The 22183-nt window shown below is 47.1% G+C and overlaps 2 protein-coding genes across 4 annotated transcripts in view; one reads left to right on the forward strand and one right to left on the reverse strand.

Annotated features, from left to right (window-relative positions):
* Window positions 1-2788, reverse strand: part of LOC101155891 (disheveled-associated activator of morphogenesis 1) — a 12689-nt gene extending 9901 nt beyond the window's left edge. For both annotated transcript variants that reach the window (XR_002292983.1, XM_004082057.3), the window contains exons 1-4: window positions 2675-2788; window positions 668-869; window positions 503-592; window positions 276-347 (exon numbers count right to left, since the gene is read on the reverse strand). Coding sequence is in view for 1 of the 2 variants with exons in the window: in XM_004082057.3 (XP_004082105.1) it covers window positions 276-347; window positions 503-592; window positions 668-847 (342 nt within the window). In the remaining variant the exon portion in view is untranslated. The remainder of the gene's footprint in view (window positions 1-275; window positions 348-502; window positions 593-667; window positions 870-2674) is intronic.
* Window positions 1362-9663, forward strand: jkamp (JNK1/MAPK8 associated membrane protein). Of its 2 annotated transcripts, XM_020713875.1 has the most exons (9): window positions 1362-1526; window positions 2703-2867; window positions 4512-4540; window positions 7776-7855; window positions 7932-8086; window positions 8182-8388; window positions 8461-8642; window positions 8715-8791; window positions 9270-9663. In XM_020713875.1, exons 1-9 carry the CDS (start codon window positions 1414-1416, stop codon window positions 9486-9488), a joined length of 1227 nt encoding a protein of 408 aa, XP_020569534.1. In that variant the 5' UTR covers window positions 1362-1413; the 3' UTR covers window positions 9489-9663. The 2 variants fall into 2 exon arrangements, with proteins under 2 accessions (XP_020569534.1, XP_004082106.1); XM_004082058.4 differs by lacking the exons at window positions 1362-1526; window positions 2703-2867; window positions 4512-4540 and adding an exon at window positions 5888-6017.
* The last annotated feature ends 12520 nt before the right edge of the window (window positions 9664-22183 follow it).

Raw genomic sequence — 22183 nt, forward strand, 5'->3', positions numbered from 1 at the left:
AACCTGCAGTTTGGACGGTGAAATGATAAAAAGGGAAGCATTGAGCTGAAAAGAATTTAAGTTAGAAGAGAAGAACTTTTGTGACATTTTAGAAACTCCTTTTTTAATTCTGTTTGTCACCAAAGCATCCAGAAAATCGCCACTAACTCCACGTCTGCTGTGAATGTTTAGGATCTTTGGGTGCAGGATGCACACCAAAGCCTCTTACCTTCACATTTGCATCACCTGTGACAGCCACAGCTATCATGATGTATGATAATAGAAACACGACTTACTGCAGCCATGACTCGGATCTGATCGATGTAAAAGTCGGGCCAGCTCATCGCTCCTTTCTGCTCCTCTGCCTCCTGAAAAATCCCAGAATTTCACAGACATCAGTCAAAACTGCATTGACATCACCACAGCACAACAGTGTCCACACAGCGCCCCCTGTAGACAGTGGCTGGTGCAACATCACAAAGGGTCTTGACCCGACCAACAGGTGAACCAACAGACTCCTCACCGCTTTCTTACTGCAGTAAATCTGCCATTTCTTCTCTGCTGGCAGGCTGAACATGGCCTCCCTGTGCTCCTCCGACAGCTCCAGCTCGTCCTGGAAGGAGAAAACGAGACAATGAGACAAAGTCAGAGTGAGACGGCTAACATTAACCCGAGCTCCTGAACGCACCACCAGCCCTGCAAACATGGAGTCCAGTTCTTGGAGCGGCGGAGGCGGCGGCAGCTTGGGTTCCTGCAGTGTTGGGTTTTCTTGGACGAAGCGGATTTCTGGTTGGTGGGTTTCTTTGTAGCAGCATGGGAAGAATGCTGCCAAGCTCCGCCCCCAAGGCTGCTTTTCAGAGGACGCCATGGTGTTGACGTCTGGAAGTTGACTGAGCCAAAAGAAAGACAGGTAGAAACTGGTGAAAATAGGTTTGGAACTTACCCAGAAAGCCCCGGTACGACGGCTCCAACAATTACTGGAAGCTGGATCAGAGCATCAAACGTTACCATGGAAACCATTTAGTAAACTGGTGTTAGCCTCACAGACTCCGGTTAATCCTAAAGCTTCAGCATCTTTACCAGCGTCTGCGGCCAGAAAGACCAGTCCAAGTCTGACTGCAAACCGTGGAAGAGAAGATTTAAACAGGATTTCTGGGATGAGCTCAGATCACTTTAGATCAAAGTCCTCCTCAAAGGTCGAGGCCCGAGGCCGAAGTCTGCTCATGGAACAAGCTGGAAGCTGAACAGCTTCCTCCTCAGAGACCTTCATCTAAACCGTAGAGTTCAGTCAGCGACTGGGAACATCCTGGGACTCATCTCTGCTTCTGTTTGTGTGACTGAACCTCCTTTCAGTGTCCAGGTCCATCATCACAACAGAAGCCGATCAGAAGTACCGACCGGCTCCCTGAGCACCAGCGCGGTTTGGACTGAGCGATGAAACGCTGCAGTGAACAACCATCGGTCACAAACCGACAATTCTCTGAAGACAGCCGCATCACCGTTCACTCCAAACCTGGCGTTCCTGCTGCTGGCTTCAGCTCAAAACGGTTTGTTGGTGTTCCGTGAGATTCCAACCGGCATCCAACAATTATATCATGTACATGGACGACCAAGAAGAGGAGAGAACGATAGTTAGTCCCTAAAGAATGTTGATGAAAGCCATCCATCCATTTTCCAAACCCACTTAATCCTTTTTGGGGCCAGGGAGGCTAAATCACATTTCTATTGTTTAGACCAAGGCCACACCCCTACTACTCAAAATCGGGCTACATGAAATATGTTAAACCTTTTGAATGTTGGACATGGGGGCCAGCAGGCTCCTCCTTCTTTTATTGAGGCATTTGATTGGTCTGTTTATAACTTGAATAACTTGAACTCCAGAAAAAATATCCTGAAAAATGACCAATAGAGGAACAGCTGTTTAGTTCTCTAGAGAAGTCTACGGGATTTTGGCTTCTCGGAGCCACTTCCTTTTTTTGATTTTTGATTTGACCAGTGGGGTGACGAGAAAAAGTGGGCGGGGCTATGATGACGTTTTGAGAGGTCGTCAATCCATTGATAAGTTTGAGAAACAACAAATATAAAGGATTTCAGCAACAATCAGACTCAGAAAATACTTTTCTGGATTATATCTGTGATTTTTGAGGGTTTTTCTTGTTTTTTTTGCAAAGATTTTTATTTTATTCTCCTAAAAAAAATCCGCCCAAGGTTCTCCAGTTCACTTTCCAGGGTTGTCCACTCAACACAGAATCTTTGTTTCACAATCCAGTGGAAATCTGATGAACTTTGAGCTGCTTTTGGTTCTGGATAAACATTGGTTTGGTCATTCAAAGACAGATAGTGAAATGTGGAAAACCATTTCTGCAGAGCAGCTAATCTTAGTCTCTGCAGAATCTTTCGCTCTAAACTCTCACAGCTCTTTTTTCCTGATTTGATGATGAATTTAACCAAACTGGGGTTTTTTCGTCTGAAAGAGGAGAGTTTGAGGAAATCAGACCTGATGAAACCTTTCTAAGAAAACTAAACCGGAATGACACGAAACGTTTACGTCTGCTGTGTTTTTCTGAGGATTTTCCAGCCGTGGACCTGAACCGCAGGTTTCAGGTCCTGAACCGCAGGTTTCAGGTCCACTGATGGATTCTGAAAGTAGATCAGGATGTTGTTGGAGAAAACCGGTGGATCCGTCGTCTCTTACCTCTCTGATCTGCTCCTATGTCACACAGTGAGACACCATTCTCCAGCTGTCAGAAGTGGGATTGTTTATTCCAGGGGGGCTGCACGCCCGCCTGCGGTCCAACACAGGTGGGGGGTCACCGAGGAGTCGAAAAGAGGAAAGTCCTGAAGCCCGGAGTCTTCAGAGAGGAACCAGAAAAGGTAGAACTGCTCAGGTGAGTCAGACCTCCAGATTCACGCAGTCCGGCCAGTTCCACAGAAACCTGCAAGACTCTGAGGCTGACACATCCAGTCCTTCTGCAGCCAGCCCCACAGGCCCCGCCCACAGCCCCGCCCACCTGTCACCTGTGAGTCAGGTAGCAGCACCCAGTTTGGAGCTGAAAACACACACAACAGCATTCCTGCAGTCACACACAGACCGCGCCTACTGCAATCTGTGTTTGTGTGTGTTTGTGTGGGTGTGTGTGTGTGTTTGTGTGTGTGTGTGTGTGTGTGTGTGTGTGTGTGTGTGTGTGTGTGTGTGTGTGTGGGTGTGTTGGTGTGTGTTTGTGAGGCAGATTGTGAGACGAGTTTTTCTTATCATTTTTCATTAACAGAAAAACTGGAATCAAAATGAAACTAAATCCTGAAATCCTTTTCACGTCACACCCAAGAACAACTTTCAGACAAACATTTTTAACCATTACGGCGCAGAAAGGCGTTTACGGCGTGGAGGAAAGGGACGTTTTCATAAACATGTGTGTGTTGCATGAAGGACGTCCATTTGATGACATAAAGTCCTCTCCATCTTTACTCCACCCCACCCCTGATTCTGTTGTGAGTGGGAACAAATGTGGGCGTGCCGGCTGGAGGAGGGTGGAGGAGGGTGGAGGAGGGTGGAGTGCCCATTGCATCAGCGAGGAGCCGCTCCTCTTGAGCTGAAATGCAGCACTCCCTCCTTCCTCCTCAGTCTGTGACAGACCTGATGACGTGATCCAGTCTCTCTTCAGGTTCCGGCCTTCCTTCCTTCTCCTCTGCCAGCTTTGAGACAAACCGAGAGAACAGAAGAGCCACGAAGCAACTCTGACCTCTGGACCGCCGATGAGAAGAGGATAAAGATTAAAGTCCAGATGTCTCACATTTACAGTAAAAATGGAGCGAGGCATTAAAAATGTGCAACGAGTTAGCAGATGAGTTATTTTAAAGGCCAAACGATAAATGAAAGTGAAGATGATTGGTTTGAAACGAAGCAGGAAGCGAAGGCCTCAGTCAGACTGCAGCTCTGATGCAGTGGAGGGAAAGTGAATGCATGGTGTGTCTGGGTCATTTCCTGCATGCGTTTGGAAACATGCATCTGCTCCTTAAACCTTTAGTGACATTTAATAAAGTCTACTATTGTTGATCAGAAAGAGAGCTCAGAAAGTTTATATTTGGAATATTTGCTGCACAGAAATCCTTTTCTGAAGAATGATCTGCAGTGAAGCTGAACACAGTTTGACCTTCTGCGTCTCTGAAGGACGAACGCCGTCCTCTTCTGTGATTTATCAAATACTTTGCTTTTGTGACTCAGTTTTAGCTTCTTTAACGTAGAAATAGCAGGAATCTGATGTTTTAAGGCTGAGCTGACTATAAATTTGTCTTTGATGCTTGTTTCATTTCATGTGTTTGTGGGTCAAACATGGTTATCTTTTGGTTTTTACACATACTTGTGAGCTCAGGTGTGTTATGAAGCCAGGTGACATTCCAGCACACTGATGCAGTTTGATTCAATAAAGACGCAGATAAAGAATCGTTTTATTCATAACAAAGACGTATGAACGATGATTTGTGGGTTTGTTGTTTGTCCTGACCTGATCTCTCTCTGTCTTCTTCTTTGGCAGGTGTGAAAGCTCACCTGTGGACCAAACAGGTAAACTCTTATCTTCCCAAACATAAGAAAGTTTGTTCATCTGCAAGTGAACTCTGGTGCACTTCAATTCAGTTTGAATGCCACAGAGAAAAGAGCAGACGTGAAAGCAGACAGAGGAAAACAACACAAAAACATGGAAAAAGGAGGATTTTATTCTGCTTTATAAATCAAATCAAACTTCTTCTGATTATGCAGCTTAAATCAATCTGAAAAACATGAGAAAAAAATCTAAAAGTTATTAGAATAAAGTTTATCAAAAAAACAGAAATTGCTGCTGAACTGAAAAATACTAAAGAGGTTAAAAATGACCAAAATAATAGAGAAACACATCCATGAAAACTTTAGTTCTAAATTAAACTAAACAAATATGCCGCATCAGCTAAATGGCAAACATGAAAACCTTCCAAAAAAGAACCAGAGAGGTTCAGTAAAACTGTCAAATATTTCTTTTAATACAGATCGATGAGAGGAAAAGAGAAGAATCTGTGTTTTCATGCAAACGTCAGAAAAGGAGAACAGAACTCCTCTGAGATGTTAGCAGCTGAGAGCAGCTCCAGGTTAAACCCTCCGGGTGCAGATAATCATCTTCTAGAGTCACGGTCAGTGACAGACGTGATGTTATCACATGCTGCAGAAGTGGGCCATGCAGCTGGAGCTGAAGGAAACCGCAGCAGAAGTTCGTCCGTTCTGAGGCTGTGCTGCATGTGGAGTTTGACTTCAGGTTGACTCTTTGACATGAACTCTGGAGCTTTGGTTTGACGAGACTTCAGCACCACAGAGACAGAAACTCTATTGATTTACTCCCAACTTTCCGGGCCGAACAAACAGAGCAGCTGCCAGTTATCAGTGACTGAAACCACTTTCTGTACATTCCAAACAGCCCCAGAAAAAGAGGTCAAATAATCCTGAACAACACGCCAAATGTGCCTTCAGTGACTCATAAAGCTGCAGGTGGTGTGAGACTTTCTGTGATTCATTAAGTTCAGACGTTAACTTGGCTCACTGCTGGAAAAAATGATGGCTGACATTTAGGCAAATAGCCCAAATTTCAGCAGTTTCTTAAAGCCGGTCCATTAATTACTCCAATGCAGATGTTAGTCAAAGGTTTTCATGCTTAAAAAAGTATTACAATCCACTGATGAATCTGTTGAAACTCTTTTGAGGACAATTAAGGTTTTCCAATGACACCAGATGGGAAGGATTGGGACTCTGGGAATTGTAGTTTTTTGGTGGTACAAAGTTTTTTCTCTGGTAGTCAATATGATGTTTTATCAACAAACATTTGTTTTAAATTTAACTCTTCATTTATATTATTTTTAAAAACTTTGCAACTTTCCGCCGGAGCAGCAGGTGGCGCTGTTGTTTGTCTGATCTAGTTACCATAGAAGAAGAAAGGGCACAACACATTGCACTGAGGAGAAAAATCTATCGGTTTTTTTACATATTATATATTTATTAGATGTCGTTCTCCTAATGGGTGAGTCCCCAATAGATTTTACCTGTGACTATTTACCTGTAGATAAATGTGCGGAGATGAAACTGCGGCGTCGCTTCGTGTTTTTTACGGTAACGCGTTAGCTTCCTACCTGTTAGCTTCCTGGCTGTCAGATTTTCGTCAAACTGCAGCAAAATCTGCGATATAATTCACCGCTTTTTTTTAAATAAGTGTCTAAAATCTTGATGTTGTGATCAGGTTGAAGAGTTATACATGACAGGATTGGCCTTTGTGTATTTGATGCTACAGTGACGCGCGTGCGCATGCGCCACTCTGCATTGAGTCTCGTCAACAGAACCGAACAACATCAGCCATAAAGATCAGGCTAGGCTCCTCATTTCTTGACCGATTTTCACAAAAAAATACCTTGAATTAAAGCTTGGGAAATTATTCATCTCTTGGTATATTCAAATGGATGCAAGGGAACTACAGGAATATTTTTTTTTTACCTCAAGATACGAAAATCCCAGGATAAGTTTCCGGTTGTTCGTCCGTCTTGTTTTTCTTTAGCCGGGGTAAAAAAATAAATAAATACAAAAACAAACTTCCTTTACCACACATAAATAACATGAGGTAAGCAACACCTTGAAATAAATCTACCATAAAAAAATAATAGTAAAGTACAACTTGTATTAGGCCTGAACAATATACCGCAAATTTATCGTTATCGCGACATCAAGCTGTGCAATATGCACACCGCAAAAGACGGCAAAAATCGCAATAAATGGTTACCTCAAAAGTGCAAAAACAAACTCATGGCAGCCTGAAATGGTGAACAAATGAAATTAATCCCTTTATGCATTTAACCAATCGGAAGGACCCGTTTACGTTTTTGATCAATCAAATGAGCCTTTTTATGTTTGATGTTTGCCTCCTATGTCGACAAGGGTCATTTGGAGTATAATTTTTATACTGTTGCAGTGAAATGGAAATTATGTTTTTGGTTGTTTGGCTATTTGTTTATATACCGCAAATTATATCGTTATTGCGATATTAATCACCAATATCGCATATCGCGAGTTTTCCTCATATCGTGCAGCCCTAATTTGTATTATCTTTTATTTTTCCTATTCAGATCAGGACTCAAATAAATCCCAATAACATTAAAATAGTCATGCATGTGTGTGTAGATGGAAACTGGAACGTGTCTTTAGTAACTTCGAAGCCCATCGAGACGACTGTTGTTGTGATTTTGGGCTATACAAATAAAATTGAATTGAATTGAATTGAATTAAAAGTCATGAATTTTATTCCTACAACTCCAACATGCCTTGAAAACAATTTGGAGGCAATAATCATTAAATGAAAGCATCAAACATTCATAAAAATGTTCATCCATGACCCAAACTAGCATGCTAGCAGCCTGCTTAAAATGGGATTCCTGTCCATCCGATTCTTTTCTTGTCATAACTTTTAAAGTTGAGTTTCCTTTGAGATTGTCTGATTGTCTTCACTCTGCAGGATGGGCAAGACTCACTGCCATGTAGTGGTGCATGTGTGCCGCGTCATATGTCACGTGACGGCCAAAAACCGCCAGTTCTGCTACATTAACCCCACAAAACAAAAACACCATCAAACCGTAAACACAAACCAGCTGACATGATGTTTTCCTCCTTTGATTTTTCTATAATGGACTTTTTCCACGTGAGCTGAAGCTGGAGGTGTTTCCTGTGTGTTTGGCTGACTTGAACAAAGTCCAGATGTTCTTCTGCAACAGTCAACAGTCTGTGTTTGTTCCAGACGTTTCCGTGACTTCCCGGTGTCCGGGTCTGTACTGCGGTCGGCTCCTGGTGAACGGGTCTGTGGAGGGCGAGTGTGGGGTGAGTCCTCCGCTTCGCTTTCACGCGGGGGTCCGGCTGCAGGCGGGGCCTCCTGACAGAGTCTTCCTGTGGGCAGGTCTGTCCTCGAGGGGAACGGGCCAATCAGGAGAAGGTGTGCGAGCGCTGCGACGAATCCCCCGAGCTCTACGACTGGCTGTACCTGGGCTTCATGGCCATGCTGCCGCTGGTTCTGCACTGGTTCTTCATCGAGCGATACTCCGGGAAGAAGAGGTCCAAACGCGCTCCGGCGCCTTTCCCTTCAGTCTGGGGGCGGGTCTTTGAGGATTCTGTCTTACTGAAATGTGTGTGTGTGCACGCACGTGCAGTTCCAGTGCTCTGCTGCAGCACGTGACGGCGGCGCTGGAGTGCAGCGTCTCCGCCCTGGTCACTTTGCTGCTCACGGAGCCGCTGGGACTTCTGAGCATCCGGTCCTGTCGGGTCCAAATGCTGTCGGACTGGTACACCATGCTGTACAACCCCAGCCCAGACTACGTGCACACGCTGCACTGCACGCAGGAGGCCGTGTACCCGCTGTGAGTGCAGCCCCCACCGCCGCGTTCAGGCGCCGCGATCAGGCGTAACCGCCGTTTGTGTCTCCTTGACAGCTACACAATCGTGTTGATCTACTACGCCTTCTGCCTGGTGATGATGATGCTGCTGCGCCCTCTGCTGGTCAAGAAGATCGCGTGCGGCCTGGGGAAGTCGGACCGCTTCCGGAGCATCTACGCGGCGTTGTACTTCTTCCCGATCCTGGCGGTGCTGCAGGCCGTCGGCGGCGGGCTGCTGTGTGAGTCTGCAGGTCTCTCTTGAGCGTTTCCTTGCGGTCTCCTGGCCTTCATGGTGGTTCTGTGTGTTTCAGACTACGCCTTTCCCTACATCATCCTGGTGCTGTCGCTCGTCACGCTGGCTGTCTACATGTCGGTCTCTAAAATCCAGGTAAAACGGCGTCCTGCGGCGTCTGCGGGGTTCAAGCTTCAGGCTTTCACTTTGAACATCACTTCTAAACCGGCAGAACTTTTTACTTCCTGATTCCTGCTGCTCTGAAACCCAAAGTGGGTGGAGCAACGTCCTTGTGTAACCACTAGGGGGCGTGTTGTAAAATCCTCTGCATGTGGACTCCACCCCCGTCAGACTGAAAGATGATCAATCTGGGTGGAATCTTCTATCTTTAGATCCAAACTGCTGAAATGGGGGCGTGGCTGTTGGCTAGACAGTGGGCGTGTCCCAATTAAGCACATGTTCCCTTTTCCAGAAGGGGGGGTTGGGGGTGAAAACGGCACCAATCACAGATCTGAAAACCACAGGTCATCTCAGAACCTGGCGGTGTTCAGGCTGCAGAAGTCACCTGACGGACCAGCAGAGCTTCCTCAGGAGGAAGAGGAGTTCATCTGTTTCTTCTGCTTCTTCCTCTCAGTCCTTCAAAACTCTGGTGGCCAAGAAGAAGCGTCTGGTGGTTCTGTTCAGCCACTGGCTGCTGCACGCCTACGCCATCATCTCCATCTCCCTGCTGGACAAGCTGGAGGTGGCGCTGCCGCTGCTGGCTCTGGTTCCGGGTCCCACCCTCTTCTACATCGCCACCGCCAAGTTCACCGAGCCCAGCCGGATCCTGTCTGAGGGCAGCAGCGGGCCCTGAGCGCCGCCCGATGGGCGGAGCCGCGCTCGCGTCTGCAGAGGTTCTCCCGCCGCTCCCAGCCGAACCTTTGGGTCGGCTTCTGTCTGTCAATGCTGTAAATACACGCCTGCCTGTAAATACCATATTTACGCTCACCTTATCTATGCTGGGAGGAATAAAGAAGGTTTCTCATCCACTGCTGCTTCTTCTCATGTCTCTCTCTGAAGCTCCTCCCCCTCACAGACCACGACCTTGAAGGTGGATCTGAGACTTTTAGGGTTTGACATCAGACTCAAACCTGATTTTAGTTTTTTCTTAATAATTCCTGGGATTTTGCGTAAAAAGCTTGAAGTCCTTCAGTGGGTCGGGTGGAAAGAAGATCTTCAAATGGAATAAAGATTTTAAAACCACCTCTATATGATATTAAGATTATTCCAGTGTCCTAAAGAAGTTAAGTCTCCAGTTTCTCCAGTTTTCTAGACTCCAGAGAACCTCAGAGATCCACCATCCTCATGGAGAACACTGGACAGAGGAGAACCTTCACCGGAACCAAAGAGGGTCCAAGAACCGGAGGAGGACTCGTCCAGAAGGTCATGACAGACGGTCAGACCTCACTGGACTCAGTTCAGGTCAAAGGTCACGAGCCAACAGTCGGAAAGAGACTCCAGGGGCTGGAATGAGGATCCACTGAACCTCTGGACTGATGTTCTGATCAGACACAAGAACATCTGCAAACATCTGGACTCAGACTTTTTTGATTTATTCTAATTTTTATTTTATTTGTATTATTTTTATAGTTTTTTAATCTGGACTCAAACTCCTTCAGTTGAGTTTTGAAATGTTCTTGTAGTTTCAGGTTTGGGTCAGCAGGTGGCAGAGTTGTTCCGTCTAGCGCTGAAACCTGAATCTAAAACAAAGAATTTACTGGAAACCAGAAAAAAAATCCCTGATATATTTTTTCATTTGACAAGTTTTCTTTTTTTTTTCATTGCTATTAAAGTTTAGTTACTTATTCATGTTATTGTTGGTCATTAGTTCATTTGTTTGTATTTTATTTTCATGTAAAATGTGCCTCAGGGACGTCAACCTGCAGACGACTCACAGCCCATTCCATGACACTTCCTCCACAGGTGGTTCAGCCGCGCCGTGGAGCAGGGCAACCATCAGATCCTGCTCCACGGCGGCGGCGGGAGCAGGATCTGGTTGGATCTGGTTGTCCTGCTCCTCCTGAGGAGCATGGAGGAGCTGCAGGAGCAACGTGCAGCGTGGCTCTGAGCTGCTGCAGTCTCCGTTTCTCAGGATCCTCTGTGTGTTTCAGGAAACCTTCAAGGCTGCTTTACTGTTCTGCCATGAAACCTTTTCTTGGTTTGAGCTTAAAGAAAATCACAATTCCTCTTTGTTTTTGGGGAGAAAAGCTTTTGTGAACCTATTAGATGTAAGGAATTCCTGTCAAGGTGACAGAAGCTTTGACCCCAGAAGGTCACATGACCTCTCAGCTTCAGTCGCTCTCTATTGCTGAGCCACAGTGAGTTTTGGTGAAAAGGTTTCTCCAAATGAAGGCAGTGAAGTGGGAGGTGTGGCCAGCACAGAACCAGGATCTTCCTATTCCACAAACATCTGCACGCTGCTCTGTGGCTCCTGAAGCTCCTCGGGTTCTCCCCTGAATACCAAAGTCTGGAGACTTTGGAGGAAAGTTATTGCTTCCTTCCTCTGACCCACAGATCAGCCTGCGACCAGCCGCCGGGCGGAGCCGCGGCCGAGGCTCTGCCTTTCCTCTGGAAATCCACAGGCTTCCTCTTTCTGTGACGGAGCAAACAGCAGATCTGTGTCTCCGGCTCAGCCAGTCCAGATCCTGGAGCTCCTCGCGTCTCCTCCACAAACAAACAGACAAACGGCTGCTGTTCCTGTCAGGCACGAGCTGCAGATGCACCTGAGGGCAGGTGATGCGTTCAGGTTCAGGGAGAAATTCAAGACCTTTGTGTTTGAACAGAACAGAAGAGAATATTCTTTGTGGTTTCTGCACAAAAATCCGATTCATGTGGAACATTTAAAGCATGACAAAGTCTGAGGGTTGGTTCCGTTAGGCCAGTGGTTCTCAAACTGTGGGGCCCCTCCCTGGGGGGGTGCGGAGGGAGGACATGTACAAAGTGAATGATCCTTTATCTAATTTATTTATACTTCTATAAAAGGTCTTTCTCTTTGTTCACATCTTCACTGCAGGATTCTTTCTGAAATGCTTCCTGACAACAATCGATCCGACTGGCTGACAGATCCATGAACGCAGCAGCAGCTGCTGGTTGGAGCTCCGCTGAGGAGGATCAGTCCATTGAAATCCCGTCAGGATGAGGTTGACAGAGACAGAGGGGGCATCCCCTCATGGGGCAGAATGCTGGGGGCTTTCTGCTTCCATTCTCCATCCTCTCTTTTCTGCTGTCGCCACTTTGAAATCAAAGAACAGCCAGACTCAATACTGAGCAGGACTTGGGAGTTGCAGAAACAAACCTGCAACCTTTGAACAGATGTGTAACACGGAGCAGGAATATTGCAGCCATGAACACAACTTTGTGTTTCTGTTTGCAAAAAGGTTCAATGTTGTTCTGACAAAATGAACGATCCTTTATTTCATGTTTTAAAGTCTGTAGCAGCAGGAGTGATATAGTAATGAAGTTTAACATGTAGTTGGATTGTTTTGTCACCGTTTTGTGTGTGTGTGTGTGGGGGGGGGGCATTTTTCCTCCAAAGGGGGAACAACCGAAAAGGTTTGAGAACCCCTGCGTTAGGTGGAGATGGAACGCTCCGTGCTGAAATGAGGGTCCCTGAAGGGAAACGCTGCCGTTTCATTGGTTCATGGAGGCCGGTCATGTGACTGCTGAGGTCTCAACATCTCATGGGCTTCGCGTCCCTGAAGGACTGATGGTTTCAGGTGAAGACATGTTGCCTCCTAGTCCTGTTTGACTTTGTTCAACCGTGAATGAAGTCAAACGGAGAAGCTCCCATTATTTACATTTCTCTTCCTTGTTTGTGGATCCACAGACTCTGTTTGTGAGACACGAACTTCACTGAAACTCTAGTTTAGGTTTTTTTAGCTTTACATTTTGATCTTAAATCTGATGGTTTTGTTAAAGAACAGCTGCATAAACTAAAAAAGAACAAAGGCTTAATGAAAAAGTGAAGATGAAAACATGGATTTACTCTTCTCAGTTTGACAGTCTCTAAAATAAAAGTCCAAATAGGTTCATTTAGAAGGACGGAGCTCCTGAAATGATTATTCTGATGCAGATTCTGGCAGAAAATCTTCTAAACGGCTCCTTTGAGTACGGAAACTTTGAGTTTGAGGTTTGATGCTGAGTGAAGCCCTGCAGACTGAAGGTTTAAACGTTTGACTTCCTGATTGTTCTCATTCTAACGCAAATCAGATTATGAAACAAATACAAGCAGAATAAAAGCCTTTTTACTTCAATGTAAAGGTTTTATTTTATGTTTTCCAAAGGGTCCCGACTTTTGCAGAGAAGGAGCTGCTCTGAAGCTGGAGCTGCTGGGAGTTTTCACCTTCGGGGCTCTGCAGGTTTTGCTGTGACTCTTCAGGTTTTCCTGTGACTCTGCAGGTTTTTCTGTGACTCTGCAGGTTTTCCTGTGACTCTGCAGGTTTTCCTGTGACTCTGCAGGTTTTTCTGTGACTCCACAGGTTTTGCTGTGACTCTGCAGGTTTTCCTGTGACTCTGCAGGTTTTCCTGTGACTCTGCAGGTTTTCCTGTGACTCTGCAGGTTTTTCTGTGACTCTGCAGGTTTTGCTGTGACTCTGCAGGTTTTCCTGTGACTCTGCAGGTTTTCCTGTGACTCTGCAGGTTTTCCTGTGACTCTGCAGGTTTTCCTGTGACTCTGCAGGTTTTTCTGTGACTCCACAGGTTTTGCTGTGACTCTGCAGGTTTTGCTGTGACTCTGCAGGTTTTCCTGTGACTCTGCAGGTTTTTCTGTGACTCTGCAGGTTTTTCTGTGACTCTGCAGGTTTTTCCTGTGACTCTGCAGGTTTTTCCTGTGACTCTGCAGGTTTTTCTGTGACTCTGCAGGTTTTTCTGTGACTCTGCAGGTTTTTCTGTGACTCTGCAGGTTTTTCTGTGACTCTGCAGGTTTTTCTGTGACTCTGCAGGTTTTTCTGTGACTCTGCAGGTTTTCTGTGACTCTGCAGGTTTTCCTGTGACTCTGCAGGTTTTCCTGTGACTCTGCAGGTTTTCCTGTGACTCTGCAGGTTTTCCTGTGACTCTGCAGGTTTTCCTGTGACTCTGCAGGTTTTCCTGTGACTCTGCAGGTTTTTCTGTGACTCTGCAGGTTTTCCTGTGACTCTGCAGGTTTTCCTGTGACTCTGCAGGTTTTCCTGTGACTCTGCAGGTTTTTCTGTGACTCTGCAGGTTTTCTGTGACTCTGCAGGTTTTCCTGTGACTCTGCAGGTTTTCCTGTGACTCTGCAGGTTTTCCTGTGACTCTGCAGGTTTTCCTGTGACTCTGCAGGTTTTCTGTGACTCTGCAGGTTTTCTGTGACTCTGCAGGTTTTCCTGTGACTCTGCAGGTTTTCTGTGACTCTGCAGGTTTTGCTGTGACTCTGCAGGTTTTCCTGTGACACTGCAGGTTTTTCTGTGACTCTGCAGGTTTTCCTGTGACTCTGCAGGTTTTCCTGTGACTCTGCAGGTTTTCCTGTGACTCTGCAGGTTTTCCTGTGACTCTGCAGGTTTTCCTGTGACTCTGCAGGTTTTTCTGTGACTCTGCAGGTTTTGCTGTGACTCTGCAGGTTTTCCTGTGACTCTGCAGGTTTTCCTGTGACTCTGCAGGTTTTCCTGTGACTCTGCAGGTTTTCCTGTGACTCTGCAGGTTTTTCTGTGACTCTGCAGGTTTTCCTGTGACACTGCAGGTTTTTCTGTGACTCTGCAGGTTTTGCTGTGACTCTGCAGGTTTTTCTGTGACTCTGCAGGTTTTCCTGTGACTCTGCAGGTTTTCCTGTGACTCTGCAGGTTTTTCTGTGACTCCACAGGTTTTGCTGTGACTCTGCAGGTTTTCCTGTGACTCTGCAGGTTTTTCTGTGACTCTGCAGGTTTGTCTGTGACTCTGCAGGTTTTTCTGTGACTCTGCAGGTTTTTCTGTGACTCTGCAGGTTTTTCTGTGACTCTGCAGGTTTTGCTGTGACTCTGCAGGTTTGTCTGTGACTCTGCAGGTTTTTCTGTGATTCTGCAGGTTTTTCTGTGACTCTGCAGGTTTTTCTGTGACTCTGCAGGTTTTGCTGTGACTCTGCAGGTTTTTCTGTGACTCTGCAGGTTTGTCTGTGACTCTGCAGGTTTTTCTGTGACTCTGCAGGTTTTTCTGTGATTCTGCAGGTTTTTCTGTGACTCTGCAGGTTTGTCTGTGACTCTGCAGGTTTTTCTGTGACTCTGCAGGTTTGTCTGTGACTCTGCAGGTTTGTCTGTGACTCTGCAGGTTTTTCTGTGACTCTGCAGGTTTTGCTGTGACTCTGCAGGTTTGTCTGTGACTCTGCAGGTTTTTCTGTGACTCTGCAGGTTTTTCTGTGACTCTGCAGGTTTTTCTGTGACTCTGCAGGTTTGTCTGTGACTCTGCAGGTTTTTCTGTGACTCTGCAGGTTTTTCTGTGACTCTGCAGGTTTTTCTGTGACTCTGCAGGTTTGTCTGTGACTCTGCAGGTTTTTCTGTGACTCTGCAAGTTTTTCTGTGACTCTGCAGGTTTTTCTGTGACTCTGCAGGTTTTGCTGTGACTCTGCAGGTTTGTCTGTGACTCTGCAGGTTTTTCTGTGATTTTGCAGGTTTTTCTGTGACTCTGCAGGTTTTTCTGTGACTTTGCAGGTTTTTCTGTGACTCTGCAGGTTTGTCTGTGACTCTGCAGGTTTTTCTGTGACTCTGCAGGTTTTTCTGTGACTCTGCAGGTTTTTCTGTGACTCTGCAGGTTTGTCTGTGACTCTGCAGGTTTTTCTGTGATTCTGCAGGTTTTTCTGTGACTCTGCAGGTTTTGCTGTGACTCTGCAGGTTTTGCTGTGACTCTGCAGGTTTTTCTGTGACTCTGCAGGTTTTGCTGTGACTCTGCAGGTTTTTCTGTGACTCTGCAGGTTTGTCTGTGACTCTGCAGGTGTTTCTGTGACTCTGCAGGTTTTTCTGTGACTTTGCAGGTTTTTCTGTGACTCTGCAGGTTTTCCTGTGACTCTGCAGGTTTTCCTGTGACTCTGCAGGTTTTTCTGTGACTCCACAGGTTTTGCTGTGACTCTGCAGGTTTTCCTGTGACACTGCAGGTTTTTCTGTGACTCTGCAGGTTTTGCTGTGACTCTGCAGGTTTTCCTGTGACTCTGCAGGTTTTCCTGTGACTCTGCAGGTTTTCCTGTGACTCTGCAGGTTTTCCTGTGACTCTGCAGGTTTTCCTGTGACTCTGCAGGTTTTTCTGTGACTCTGCAGGTTTTCCTGTGACACTGCAGGTTTTCCTGTGACTCTGCAGGTTTTCCTGTGACTCTGCAGGTTTTTCTGTGACTCCACAGGTTTTGCTGTGACTCTGCAGGTTTTCCTGTGACTCTGCAGGTTTTCCTGTGACTCTGCAGGTTTTCCTGTGACTCTGCAGGTTTTCCTGTGACTCTGCAGGTTTTTCTGTGACTCTGCAGGTTTTTCTGTGACTCTGCAGGTTTTCCTGTGACTCTGCAGGTTTTCCTGTGACTCTGCAGGTTTTCCTGTGACTCTGCAGGTTTTGCTGTGACTCTGCAGGTTTTCCTGTGACACTGCAGGTTTTGCTGTGACTCTGCAGGTTTTGCTGTGACTCTGCAGGTTTTCCTGTGACTCTGCAGGTTTTCCTGTGACTCTGCAGGTTTTCCTGTGACTCTGCAGGTTTTTCTGTGACTCTGCAGGTTTTGCTGTGACTCTGCAGGTTTTCCTGTGACTCTGCAGGTTTTCCTGTGACTCTGCAGGTTTTCCTGTGACTCTGCAGGTTTTCCTGTGACTCTGCAGGTTTTTCTGTGACTCTGCAGGTTTTCCTGTGACACTGCAGGTTTTTCTGTGACTCTGCAGGTTTTGCTGTGACTCTGCAGGTTTTTCTGTGACTCTGCAGGTTTTCCTGTGACTCTGCAGGTTTTCCTGTGACTCTGCAGGTTTTTCTGTGACTCCACAGGTTTTGCTGTGACTCTGCAGGTTTTCCTGTGACTCTGCAGGTTTTCCTGTGACTCTGCAGGTTTTCCTGTGACTCTGCAGGTTTTCCTGTGACTCTGCAGGTTTTTCTGTGACTCTGCAGGTTTTTCTGTGACTCTGCAGGTTTTCCTGTGACTCTGCAGGTTTTTCTGTGACTCTGCAGGTTTTTCTGTGACTCTGCAGGTTTTGCTGTGACTCTGCAGGTTTTCCTGTGACTCTGCAGGTTTTTCTGTGACTCTGCAGGTTTTGCTGTGACTCTTCAGGTTTTCCTGTGACTCTGCAGGTTTTTCTGTGACTCTGCAGGTTTGTCTGTGACTCTGCAGGTTTTTCTGTGACTCTGCAGGTTTTTCTGTGACTCTGCAGGTTTTTCTGTGACTCTGCAGGTTTTTCTGTGACACTGCAGGTTTTTCTGTGACTCTGCAGGTTTTTCTGTGATTCTGCAGGTTTGTCTGTGACTCTGCAGGTTTTTCTGTGACTCTGCAGGTTTTTCTGTGATTCTGCAGGTTTTTCTGTGACTCTGCAGGTTTTTCTGTGACTCTGCAGGTTTTTCTGTGACACTGCAGGTTTTTCTGTGACTCTGCAGGTTTTTCTGTGACTCTGCAGGTTTTCCTGTGACTCTGCAGGTTTTCCTGTGACTCTGCAGGTTTTCCTGTGACTCTGCAGGTTTTTCTGTGACTCCACAGGTTTTGCTGTGACTCTGCAGGTTTTCCTGTGACTCTGCAGGTTTTCCTGTGACTCTGCAGGTTTTCCTGTGACTCTGCAGGTTTTCCTGTGACTCTGCAGGTTTTTCTGTGACTCTGCAGGTTTTCCTGTGACACTGCTGGTTTTTCTGTGACTCTGCAGGTTTTGCTGTGACTCTGCAGGTTTTTCTGTGACTCTGCAGGTTTTCCTGTGACTCTGCAGGTTTTCCTGTGACTCTGCAGGTTTTTCTGTGACTCCACAGGTTTTGCTGTGACTCTGCAGGTTTTCCTGTGACTCTGCAGGTTTTCCTGTGACTCTGCAGGTTTTCCTGTGACTCTGCAGGTTTTCCTGTGACTCTGCAGGTTTTTCTGTGACTCTGCAGGTTTTTCTGTGACTCTGCAGGTTTTTCTGTGACTCTGCAGGTTTTCCTGTGACTCTGCAGGTTTTTCTGTGACTCTGCAGGTTTTGCTGTGACTCTGCAGGTTTTGCTGTGACTCTGCAGGTTTTTCTGTGACTCTGCAGGTTTTTCTGTGACTCTGCAGGTTTTTCTGTGACTCTGCAGGTTTTTCTGTGACTCTGCAGGTTTTGCTGTGACTCTGCAGGTTTTTTTTCCAAACTGAACTGATTTCATTATTTTGAAACGATGGAACTGATTTGAGTTCCATGAACCACAAAGACTTTACTGCATGACCTCATCTTCCTCCGTCGTCACGATGATCTCAGTGTTAACCCCCCCAAACAAACCAGACCAAACCTGTTCCAGCTGCTGGATCTGCTGCTGAGCCTGTTTTCAGGCTGTGGCTGCAAACAAACTTTGGTCTGTTTGCTCTTCTGACTTCACCACGTTAATGGAAAACATGCTTCAGTCCTGAAAAGGAAACTTTTCTCTGGATTCTGGTTCCGTCTCAGAAAGACGATCTGCGCCGGTTAGATTTCCTGCAGATCTTTTGGAAAATGTTCCTTCACTCTGTAACTTCAGACTTTCCCCTAATCAACGTTTTCAAATCTGACTATAAAAAAGATTTTGTGAAGATTTTCGTCTTAAACCCTCCCGGGATTTCTTCCCTCCTCTTCGTCCTCTGAGTCCAGGAGCTCCAGCGGTGAATCATCTGCACAACAATCCAACCTGGTTTGTTTGGACAGAAAAATGCAAATTTGATGCAATAAAATGCCAAATCGCTGATTCTCTGCAGGAAGGGTCATGAAGAGTTAAGAGCTGCAGCACAGACCTCCATGGGACTAAAACGTCCTTCATCATCTCTGAACATGAGCTGAAATAGTCATGATGGGACTTCGGGTGGGGCCGACTTAAATCCTCCTCTCTGGAGACGGTCGGAGGCCGGAGAGACTTCCTCTCTGCTGAAATCTAAGCTGGAAATGAAAATGTTAGAAAGCCAGGAGTTTGGTTCTGACGTCTGTCCTGAACTGGAACTATGTGAACTGATCACAGATCAGCCTCAGACGTTTCATCTGAAGGAAGAATCTTCGTTTACATCCTTCCTATCATGTGACTCCCTGAAACCGTCCTGATGGTTCTGTTGGTCCGTTTCCAGCCCAGACTCATCTGAATCCTGACATGCAGACGCTCCTGTCTGCATGTCAGGATTCAGATGAGTCTGGGATCTGCTGCGTCCTCCTTTGTGTCTCATGAGCTGATCCTTAAATAGAGATAACTTCTGAGAGGCAGTCTGACTTTGTGGAGTCCCCCACCCCCCCACCGCCGCCATGTATCGGTGGCGAGCTGAGGGATTGTTGGCGTGAGCTGAAAACTCCCGACGTTTCCCAGCCTCTGCAGGCCGCGACGCCCACAGAGGAGGCAAACGCAACCAGACAGTTTGTAGTCTCCCCATCAGAGAAAGCAGCAGCAGCAGCAGCACCTGTTCTGCTGCTGCTGCTGTTCTGCTGTTGCTGTTCTGCTGCTGCTGTTGCTGTTCTGCTGCTGCTGCTGCTGTTCTGCTGTTGCTGTTCTGCTGCTGCTGCTGTTCTGCTGCTGCTGCTGCTGTTCTGCTGCTGCTGCTGCTGTTCTGCTGCTGCTGTTCTGCTGCTGCTGCTGCTGTTCTGCTGCTGCTGCTGCTGCTGCTGCTGCTGCTGTTCTGCTGCTGCTGCTGCTGCTGCTGTTCTGCTGCTGTTGCTGTTCTGCTGCTGCTGCTGCTGCTGCTGCTGCTGCTGTTCTGCTGCTGCTGCTGCTGCTGCTGCTGTTCTGCTGCTGCTGTTCTGCTGCTGTTCTGCTGCTGCTGTTCTGCTGCTGTTCTGCTGCTGCTGTTCTGCTGCTGCTGCTGCTGTTCTGCTGCTGCTGCTGCTGTTCTGCTGCTGCTGCTGTTCTGCTGCTGTTGCTGTTCTGCTGCTGCTGCTGCTGTTCTGCTGCTGCTGCTGCTGTTCTGCTGCTGCTGCTGCTGTTCTGCTGCTGCTGCTGCTGCTGCTGTTCTGCTGCTGCTGCTGTTCTGCTGCTGCTGCTGTTCTGCTGCTGCTGCTGCTGTTCTGCTGCTGCTGCTGCTGTTCTGCTGCTGCTGCTGCTGCTGCTGTTGCTGTTCTGCTGCTGCTGTTCTGTTGCTGCTGCTGTTCTGCTGCTGCTGCTGCTGCTGTTCTGCTGCTGCTGCTGCTGTTCTGCTGCTGCTGCTGCTGTTCTGCTGCTGCTGCTGCTGCTGCTGCTGTTCTGCTGCTGCTGTTCTGTTGCTGCTGCTGTTCTGCTGCTGCTGCTGCTGCTGTTCTGCTGCTGCTGCTGCTGCTGTTCTGCTGCTGCTGCTGTTCTGCTGCTGCTGCTGCTGCTGTTCTGCTGCTGCTGCTGTTCTGCTGCTGTTCTGCTGCTGCTGTTCTGCTGCTGCTGCTGTTCTGCTGCTGTTCTGCTGCTGTTCTGCTGCTGCTGTTCTGTTGCTGCTGCTGTTCTGCTGCTGCTGCTGCTGCTGTTCTGCTGCTGCTGCTGTTCTGCTGCTGTTCTGCTGCTGCTGTTCTGTTGCTGCTGCTGTTCTGCTGCTGCTGCTGCTGCTGTTCTGCTGCTGCTGCTGTTCTGCTGCTGTTCTGCTGCTGCTGCTGCTGCTGTTCTGCTGTTCTGCTGCTGCTGTTGCTGTTGCTGTTCTGCTGCTGCTGTTGCTGTTCTGCTGCTGCTGTTCTGCTGCTGCTGTTCTGCTGCTGCTGCTGTTCTGCTGCTGCTGCTGCTGCTGTTCTGCTGCTGCTGCTGTTCTGCTGCTGCTGTTCTGCTGCTGCTGCTGCTGTTCTGCTGCTGCTGCTGTTCTGCTGCTGCTGCTGCTGTTCTGCTGCTGCTGCTGCTGTTCTGCTGCTGCTGCTGCTGCTGCTGTTGCTGTTCTGCTGCTGCTGTTCTGTTGCTGCTGCTGTTCTGCTGCTGCTGCTGCTGCTGCTGTTCTGCTGCTGCTGCTGTTCTGCTGCTGCTGTTCTGCTGCTGATGCTGCTGTTCTGCTGCTGCTGCTGTTCTGCTGCTGCTGTTCTGCTGCTGATGCTGCTGTTCTGCTGCTGGTGCTGCTGCTGCTGCTTCTGCGGGGCGTCACTGTCTGTCCCAAAGGTAGGTGTTACACCAAGCCGCCCTACCATCGCCCCCCCAGCGCTGAGCCACATGTGACTTTGACCCCCGTGACCCCTCCCTCTGTTTGAGCGCCGCAGAGTTGATTGGCTGACGGCAGCTGCATGACAGGACAAGAAAACGAAAAACGAGCCACGCGTCCTTAAATCATCAGGAGTTTTCTCTCACTTCCAGTTTGAACCCATTTTGTTGGAGCCGCAGAACTCTGATCTGTCAATCACTCCATGAGCAGAAGGCCCCAAACTCTGAGGATTGTGGGATATGTTGTTGCTTGTCTTCCTGGATGAGGATCACGGCGCTGATCCACTTCCTGCTTTTTGGTCATCAGAGGATTTTTGTTTCTTTTTCCTGATTTGACATCAAATGAGTGACAAATATTTGACAGTAAATTATCATCACAGTTGCATTAAACTAAATAGGTTTCCTTTGAAGTCTTTTTTTGTCTTTTTCATTAAACCTGTCAGCAAACTACAATCCCTTTGGGGTCCCGGGTTGCTGGAGCCTATCCTGGATGGTTCTTCAGAAAAAGCAAACGCTGCATTGAAAAAATGCTCACGTTGATGATCTCGAGTGAAAACTGTCTCAGTAAAACGGTTCTGATTCTGTCATGAAGGAGAAACCTGAGGTTGTCAAAAACAGATTTCTATATGAAGCTGAGACCAAAGTGACAATTTAAAGCTAAACACAACATTAGAACGTTAAAGTTTTTTATTAGAAAAATGTTGAAACGTTTTTTTCTGACCAGTACATTTGTTATGTTTTATAAAACTATCAAAAAAACAAGGTTTGAACAGCAAAGTTTCTTCCCACAGACACAGACTGCAGATGGTTCTGATGATCCAAACCGACCTCCTCAGACTCTGGACGTAAGTTCTGATGCGCCTCCTGAGGAGGACTTTTAGCTGGAGGTGAGTTTCTGGACGACGGCTTTTCCTGAGCTCTTCTCTCAGATGCAGACGTTCTTCACGTCTCCTGATCTCATTTGCTGAGGGAATCGAACAAACAGAAGTTTCTCTGCTGAAGATGAACCTTCCTGGATGTTCACAGGAAACCTGAGAATTTGTGAATCGGAGCGTGTGTATTTGTAAAAGAGGTTGGAAGATCTAACATCCATCCATCCATCATCCATCCAACCACCCTGAGGTTTCTTCGTTTTTTCCGGAATCCGTTTTTTTTGGGAGTTTTTCCTTACCGCGAAGGGGGGTCTAAGGGCAGGGATGCCAGTATAGCTTAGTCAGTTTGTTAGTTCAGTTTAGTATTTTTCTATTGAACTCTTTGTATTCGTGATCCTTTTGAGTTCATGTTTCACTTCCAAGCCCATCGAGACGACTGTTGTTGTGATTT

Source organism: Oryzias latipes, chromosome 22 (assembly GCF_002234675.1).
Source record: "Oryzias latipes chromosome 22, ASM223467v1".
Classification (NCBI taxonomy): domain Eukaryota; kingdom Metazoa; phylum Chordata; class Actinopteri; order Beloniformes; family Adrianichthyidae; genus Oryzias; species Oryzias latipes.

What these genes read in the sequence shown, in the direction of transcription:
- jkamp (XM_020713875.1), top strand. Translation starts at nt 1,414, where the DNA reads ATGAAACGCTGCAGTGAACAACCATCGGTCACAAACCGACAATTCTCT. An exon ending in GAAAAGGTAGAACTGCTCAG is followed by an intron (nt 2,868 to 4,511) that starts GTGAGTCAGACC and finishes CTTCTTTGGCAG; the next exon opens with GTGTGAAAGCTCACCTGTGG. An exon ending in CTGTGGAGGGCGAGTGTGGG is followed by an intron (nt 7,856 to 7,931) that starts GTGAGTCCTCCG and finishes TCCTGTGGGCAG; the next exon opens with GTCTGTCCTCGAGGGGAACG.